Source organism: Colossoma macropomum, unplaced genomic scaffold, assembly GCF_904425465.1.
Source record: "Colossoma macropomum unplaced genomic scaffold, Colossoma_macropomum, whole genome shotgun sequence".
In the NCBI taxonomy this organism is placed as follows: Eukaryota; Metazoa; Chordata; class Actinopteri; order Characiformes; family Serrasalmidae; genus Colossoma; species Colossoma macropomum.
In genome coordinates, this window is record NW_023494797.1 from 12,400,966 (window position 1) to 12,408,956 (window position 7,991).

The 7,991-nt window shown below is 39.2% G+C and overlaps 1 protein-coding gene across 1 annotated transcript; it reads right to left on the bottom strand.

Annotated features, from left to right (window-relative positions):
- Window positions 1-1,175: 1,175 nt before the first annotated feature.
- cdkn1ca (cyclin-dependent kinase inhibitor 1Ca) lies at window positions 1,176-2,732 on the bottom strand. The gene is made up of 3 exons (XM_036584048.1): window positions 2,217-2,732; window positions 1,785-1,875; window positions 1,176-1,597 (listed from the first exon to the last, which is right to left on the bottom strand). Coding segments are annotated over exons 1-3 (582 nt in total). The 5' UTR covers window positions 2,707-2,732; the 3' UTR covers window positions 1,176-1,596.
- Between the last annotated feature and the right edge of the window lie 5,259 nt (window positions 2,733-7,991).

The following is a 7,991-nucleotide window of genomic DNA, read 5'->3' on the forward strand; positions in this document are numbered from 1 at the left end:
TCTAAAATTGTGTTGTTACTAACACTTTGCACGGACTAATAAAAGTAAAAAAGAGTTCCGGTGTTCAAATGATCACTAACCGATGAGAAAAAAATAAATAAACAAATAAAAACAACAAAATAAAATATATACATAATAAAAGTCCGTCCAATCTCTGCTTTTGATCTTCGTTCGAGTTCGCAGGTGATTCGTTTCACACACACACACACACGTATATATATATATATATATATATATATATATATATATATATATATATATATGTGTGTGTGTGTGTGTGTGTGTGTGTGTGTGTATTTTCGTGTGTTGTGTCTGTGTGTGTGTGCTTTTGTGTTAGGGCTCTAAAGATATTTTACATTTTTGTTGTGGGTTTTTTGGGGTGTTTGTTTTTTTTATTTTTATTTTATTTTGATGTTCTATTATGTAGAGTTGTAAAGATTATAGTTATTTATTGCTGTATATTAGTAAATTAGTGTATACCTCTCCGTTTTTAAGGTGATGTGTGTACGTATGGAATGATTATGTGAGTGCATGCGGTTGGGTGAGAAAAGGCGTATTTATGTGTGTGAGTGTGTGTGTGTTGGGGGTGGAGGGGGTCGGTGTTGGGTGGGGATAGGGGTATTTATGTGTGCAGGATCTGTGTTGGTGGGGGGAGGTGGAGGTGGGGGTGGGGAGGCAGGTGGCTGCCGTGTAGCAGGAGTCTGCGTGTTTTTTTGTCCCGCTGCCTTTGGTAAGTGTTTCATTAGCGGGCTCTCTGAGAGGGGGATGAGAATGAAGGTCTTATGGGGACAAAGCGGGGCTCTGAGGGCACCTGCCTCCTTCATTATGGAGAGAAAAGGCCCTTTAAATCCTGACCACAGCGCAGCTGCCCTCCTCCCTATCAGCGCCGCGCGCACAACAGCTGAGTGCGTCGTGCGCACGAGCAGAACTCCTCTTTACTAACACACATCCGAAAAAAAGGTTCAGGGCAAACATGTCTTACACCCGACCCCCAAATACTGTAACCCCCCGCCCCCCCCGCCCTTCAGACACACTTCAAAACAGAGACAATACCAGCATGTAAACAAAAATAGAATTTATTTTTTTGTTTTGTTTTTGCATTTCAATACAAAGCTCGAATATATATATTTATATATTAAACAATCGGCTCAGAAGCATTCTTTGCATGACATCCTCCAAAAACTTAAATAAAACACAACATAAAATTAAAAATATTGCAGTAAATAAACAATAACTGTAAATAAAAAAGTGACCAAACTATCTTGGATCATAAATAACCAGAACATAAATTAACATATTCTTCAAAAGGAGAACGAAACAGACTGCTATGGCTAGGCTACATAACACTCAAAATCACAAAAAATAAAACAAAGTGTGAAAATTGCACCGTTTAAAAGGTTGTAACACTGCAACAGAGTCCGTTTTTGCAGAGCCAGTATTGCTACATACACCAGAGAGAGAGAGAGAGGGAGAGAGAGAGAGGATATAAAAATAATTACAGATCAAATCACAATAAACAGAAAGCGGGCTGTGTCGTCCTCACTGTGTCCTTCATCCGCTCAGCAGATAAACACAGGAGCTGCGCTTCCACAAACATCTGCAAATAAAGCAAAGGACGGCAATTAGTTTTTGGAAAAACAGTTTCATATCGGATAAACAAAAAACAGCAGGACAAAGAACAAAGACAGGCTAAGATTAAAGACAGCGACAAACTTCATTTTACTGTAATTCACATCTAGAGAGGTTTCAGCTGGAAGTTAATGAGCAGCGAAAAAGATCCTCACCATCTGATTCTCTTGCGCGGAGTGACTTCAACAGGCGTTGAGGGGCTCTCAGACTTCCTCTCTGCAGGTCTTTTCCTTCTGGGGAAAAAGTCTGGAGACGCGAGAGAGATGGTTAGAGCACCGTAACAATAACAACAACAACAACACTACTGCTGATAATAATAATAATAATAATAATAATAATAAAACCACTCATAATACCAACAAGTACAACAGACTACTATTAATAATAATAATGATGATAATAATAATAATAATACATAATAATAATACATAATAAAATGCCATGGGTTGAACTCATTGTAGTATTTAATTTGCTCTCTCTTGTACGTTAATTCTGTTGTGTAATTATACTGATTAATAGCATTACGGATATTACTAATAACAGCGCTAATGCTAATAATGCTTTTGCCGCTAATAACAGTCTTTTACCTGTGATGTGAGTGCTGTTGTTTCGTGGAGACTCCGGGACAGACCCAGTCCTCCTCCGTCTGCGCGCGCACGCTGATGTGCCGTTCAGCGCTCCAGACAGATTCTCCTGGTTCACCTCGCCGGCCGGACGCTCGTGCGCCTGCTCCGCGCTTTTCCCCTCGCACTCCACTTTATTATCGTGAAGAGGCAAAGCAGTCCGCGCTCTCGCGCCGCACCGCACCGAGTCCCTGTAGAAGGCCGGCAGGCAGAGCGCGCTCACTTCCTCCCACTCGTAATTCCCAGGCAACGGCGAGTCCTGCTCGAAGTTGAAGTTCCAGCGGCTGCGCTCTCCCTCCGAGATCTCCTGGAGCTTCTGCTTCATCTCCCGGTTCAGCTCCTCGTGATCAACCGGGCCGAAGAGGTTCCGGCAGGCCTTGGTCCGGGCCAGAAGAGGAAACGTCCTCCGCGCTGCGTGTCGCTCCAAGACGCTCTGTACCTCCACGTTGGCCATGGCGCGTTAAGATTAGTGCAGTTCGACTGGCGTTGGTGTTCGAGCTACAGCGACTCTCAGGGACTTTTATATCCGTGCAGCGCTGCTTCCAGGCAGCTGTTGGCTTGCGTTAGTAAAGAAGCGGCCTCTGATTGGTCCGCTCATGTAAAAGCCCCACCCCCACCCCCACGACAACACCGGCGTTGGCCTAAAGAGGTTAATGAGCTGCTGAATGGAAGTGAGGATCATTTAGAAATATCTCAAATAAGCATACACTCTTAAAAAAGATATTTCTTCAAAGGTTCCTTAGTAAAAGCAATTGTTCTATTTATATCCATGAGTTCTATATGGAACTTTGCATGGTGAAATGGTTCTTCCAAGTTCAACCATTGGCCTTGATCAACTTTGTGTAAGCAACTCTCCCTTTCATTCATGATGCATCTCACCCAGCGTGGTCATTTTTGGAACTCCCCCAAAACTGCAAACTAATATCTTCATTATTTATACCTTTTATAATAACTCCACTGAAATAAAGTATGTATTTTTGGTACTATCTTGTACTGCAAGGCTTGTTAGGAGATCCATGTAACCATGTAAATGACATTGTCACTTTTTATCAGTTGAAGTTAATTTTCTTAAGGTGGAGCTCATCGTTTTTGCACTGGGGCTCAGAAGACTCAACATACTGTACAGATATATTTTTGTTCATCAAGATACAAACAATATAAAAGTACCCTCAAAGGTACATCAATGGTCTTAAGGTCCAGGTGTACACCTTAATTGAGTTTTAAAAGTACACTTATGTTCACTTTCCCAGGAGAAATGTGCATGTTTGTAGATTTTCATAACCTAAGGTTTTAATATAGAATAATACAATCAAAAGTAGTCAGGATAGAGTGCATGTAGTCAATATAAACGGGAGCTTAATGGCACGGGTTTCCATGGCCGAGCAGCTGCAAGCCGAGCAAGCCTTACATCAACAAGCACAATGCCAAGCGTCGGATGGAGTGGTGTGAAGCACGCCGCCACTGGACTCTGGAGCAGTGGAAACTTGGCCCTCACAGAGCCCTGACCGCAACCCCATCGAACACCTTTGGGATGAACTAGAGTGGAGATTGCGAGCCAGACCTTCTCGTCCAACATCACAAATGCTCTTCTGGGTGAATGGGCAGAAATTCCCACAGACACTCTCCAAAATCTTGTAGAAAGCTTCCCAGAAGAGTGGAAGCTGTTATAACTGCAAAGGAGGACCAACTCCATATTAATACCTATGGATTTAGAATGGGATGTCATAAAAGCTCCTGTGGGTGTAATGCGTAGGTGTCCCAATACTTTTGTCCATATAGCATATGCAAGCGTGCACCTCCCCAGCGAGAGTTCAGTATTTTTTTCTGAGATTGCACTAACGCCACTATAGTGCACTACAGTATCACTATACAGGTCAGTTCTGACTGTACTGAGTAGGTTTTCACAGGCTGGTACGGTCTAGTAAAAATACTCTCAGCACTCGGTTTGGGACACAGCCACTACAAAGGCGACGCACTCAGCAGGCGCTTGGCATGCGGCCAACAGAGGACACCCATGGAGTATTATCACTCTTATTGTAGTGAATGGAGCGCACGCGCGCAACTAAGGACTGTCGGGCGACAATTGCCTCTGTTTAACTGATAAATGCCTCACAGCTTAGATTTGACGAATCAGCTGCCAGTTTCTTTATTATACCGCGTTACTTAACAAAAACACCTCTGTTTCATATCAGCACATTATACACTGTTTATAACAGCACAAAAACTGTAGTTATATAACAGCGAGGTTACAGTTTCGGGGTGATTTGTGGTGAATTTAGTTCATTTCGTTTAGTTCACACTTTAAAAAGATGGTTTGAAAAAGATGGTTCTTCAAGTGTTCTTTAAACGGAATGGTAAATCGTTCTTCAGATTATTGGAGAATGTGCTGTAGACGGTTCTACATCTGGTCTATACAGCACCAAAAAAGGGTTCTTCTACTGTTACATGTCAAGCTTGTAACAAGAACCTTTTTTTGTTGCTATATTGACCGGATGTAGAACCCTCTACAGCACATTCTCTATCAATCTGAAGAACCTTTTCACCGTAATTATGCACAGGGTTCTGTGAGTGTTCGTGGTTCCATATGGAACAATTTTCTTCACCAAAGGACCATCTTTTTAAATGTGTAAAACTTTTTGAAGAACACTTTTTAGTGCTGTGTGGAGCCCTTTTCAAAAAGGTTCTTTAGAGAACCTATACAACACATTGTCCATTAATCTGAAGAACCACTTCACCAGGCAAAGAACCCCTTCATCATGCAAAGGTAGTGTTCTGTGAGTGTTCATGGTTTCATATAGAACCATTTTCTATACTAAAGAACTCTTTAAGAACCGTCTTTTTTAAGTGTGTAACAATATGAAGAAGGCTTTTTTGTTGCTATATAGAACAGTTTTCAAAAAGGTTCTATATAGAACCTATACAACACATTCAATCTGAAGAACCATTTCACCATGCAAGGAAATATTTTGGCATTAAATGGTTCTATATAGACGCCATGGTTCTAAATAGAACCATTCCCATCACTAAAGAACACTTACAGAACCATCTTTTTTAAGAGTGCAGGTCCAGATGAAGTTTAATCGATATAAATATCGTGTTAACAGCAAATGTTGAAGCTTTAGGTTTATTAAAATGTCTCTTTCTGCTTTCACTCTTTCTTCAGATGAAACTGTTGCTGTAAAATGGTATAAACTGACCCAGCCGTGTTTACCACTAATGGTCAGTCTAATCTTTATTCTGATTTGAGCTTAAGCCACTCAAATTTTAAAATTTACCATTTTTTTTTGGTCCATAATTTCTTGTCTGGGCAAAAATCTGCAGATTTTATTAAATCGATCAGACATGGCTGAGCAGTGAGCTGTTATCGCTCAGTGTTTCATAGTAAATTTAGTTTACTGGTCTTTTGGACTTTCAACGAAAACCCAAATTCGGCGGCAAATAAACGAATGGACATTACATAATATTAAACTATTTTAACTCTTTAATACGCTTCCAGGACATAATCATACAAAATCCCATCACTTTAGATCAGAACTGTTTCAGAAGTTTTGTGGTATTTCTTCTCTCCATCACACTAAATTTAACTGCTGGACATGAATATAGACACAAATCGGCCGTTTTGTGCTCAGGACGTGAGACCAACTCATTTAGAGTTAAATCTAAATCTAAATCTAAATCTGTGATTAAAGGACCCTTAAAAGTGTGAATGAAGAGCAGTTTATTAGCTGCGCTTTAACGCGCTGAGCTCCAGCAGATTAGCTCCAACATCACAACCGCTCGTGTATTTATTTCTTCGTTCGTTCATGTATTTCGTGTTTGTAAAAGAGCAATTTGGGACAGTTACATTTCAGTAAACAAGGAGCGGCTCGGCTACAAACAAGCAAACAAACAAATAAATAAACGATTAAATCCAGGCTTGTTCGGTGTAGATGATTCTGGAGATGGAGTGTGATGAACTGCTGCACTGATCAGAAGAGAAAAGAGAAACGACACTGATCAAAAAGAAACAGATTAAAACAGTAGATAAACTGATCTACTTTACGCATGAGCATTACTGTAACAGCAGCGATCAGAAGAATATTAACAGCTGGTGATTTCACTGCAGGCCTGCAGGAAACCCGTGCAGAACAATCAAACCCATGTTGAGCTCTGATATCCGGGGTAATAGTCAATAATTATTTGCTTCCATTAAATGTAAATAAATAAAATAGGCAATACAAACCAGAAGAGGAAAATCGACTCTTTGAGAAATCGTACAAACTCTTTCTCAGTTCCTCTCTTATAGATCTCAGACATAAGCCTGTCCAACTAAACACACCGAGTCTTCATGTTTTACTGTATTCAGACTGATGGATACAAAACACCGTAATTTGGTTTAACTTCCCTTAAGTTCAGCTCAGATTCGCTCCGGTTCCTGAACTAAACTACACAAAGAACTGAAGTAGCTCCTCCTTCACACGGTGGGTGTTTATTTTTCTATCCCGCACCGCCCTCTTCTGGCTGCTTCGTAGAACTGTGACGTTCTCTTATGTATGTATGTATGTATGTATGTATGTATGTATTTATTTATTTGTACGTACATTCATACATGCATACCTTAGCCCCCCTAAAATCCAATTCAAGCCAATTAATAAGAGTTTACTTTTCTTTTAAATTGATTGATTGATTGATTGAATGATTGATTGATTGATGTGTTTGACTGGGCATCTTATGTATTTTCACAACAGTAATTCAGCAAAACCAGGCACGTTTCATTCATTCATTCATTCATTCATCATTCATTCATTCATTCATTACTGCACTGTTAGAAATAAAGGTTCTGTGCAAGTACATTCATCAAGGTACAAACAATGCAAATGTACCTCAAAGGTACAACAGTGAACCTTACATAAGTTTTTCCAGGTGAAAAAAACGTCCCTCTTTTCTAGGCAAGTAAATAAGTTAACATTAATTTAATTTATTTATTTTTTAATTTTGTGTCAAATTATTGCCCTGCGTGACTGGGTCTGGACCTGGACTGTTGTCTTTTCACAATAGTGAAAGCAAGGATTTATTTATTTATTTATTTTTCGATTGAGTAATCAATAACCATGTCTTAAAGTGTTTAAAGCTTGAGCTGAAGAGTGTAAGACGTGCTTGATAAGCGGAAGTTAATAGACAGGAAAGATAAAATAAATAAATAAATTAGGCAGCACAATCTGCACAATAGAGACTCTTTCAAAAACAATTCCAAACATTGCACACAAAAGGCTCCTGCAGGTGGCTTATGGAGGCTTTTATGGGTGGTTGTTGACCGAGAACAGGTGAGCTACAGTAAATCAGTCCATTAAAAAGAACAGAAACAGAGCAGCTAGAAATTTACAGGACCCTCGACTACCTACAGAGATTTATTTACTCCAGCCAGCAGATTATTATAATGTAACATACACTTTATCCAAGCATTCATTTTCACATTATTAATAAATAGGGCTTTTGTCCCGTATTAATAACAATAATTCATAAATAACAGCTATTAATTCTGAATAATTATTAGTGTAAGTATTAATAATTGTTAGTAATTTGTTGTAGTCATTAACAAATAATACACATTTTAATAGAAACTAATAGAACAATAGTATTAAGAGCAGTGTCTATTATTAAGAACAAAATGGAATGCTTACATGCTTCATGTTATGTAATGTTTAGTTAAACTATATATATATATATATATATATATATATATATATATATATATATATA

What these genes read in the sequence shown, in the direction of transcription:
- cdkn1ca (XM_036584048.1), bottom strand. Translation starts at nt 2,706, where the DNA reads ATGGCCAACGTGGAGGTACAGAGCGTCTTGGAGCGACACGCAGCGCGG. An exon ending in CAACAGCACTCACATCACAG is followed by an intron (nt 1,876 to 2,216) that starts GTAAAAGACTGT and finishes TCGCGTCTCCAG; the next exon opens with ACTTTTTCCCCAGAAGGAAA.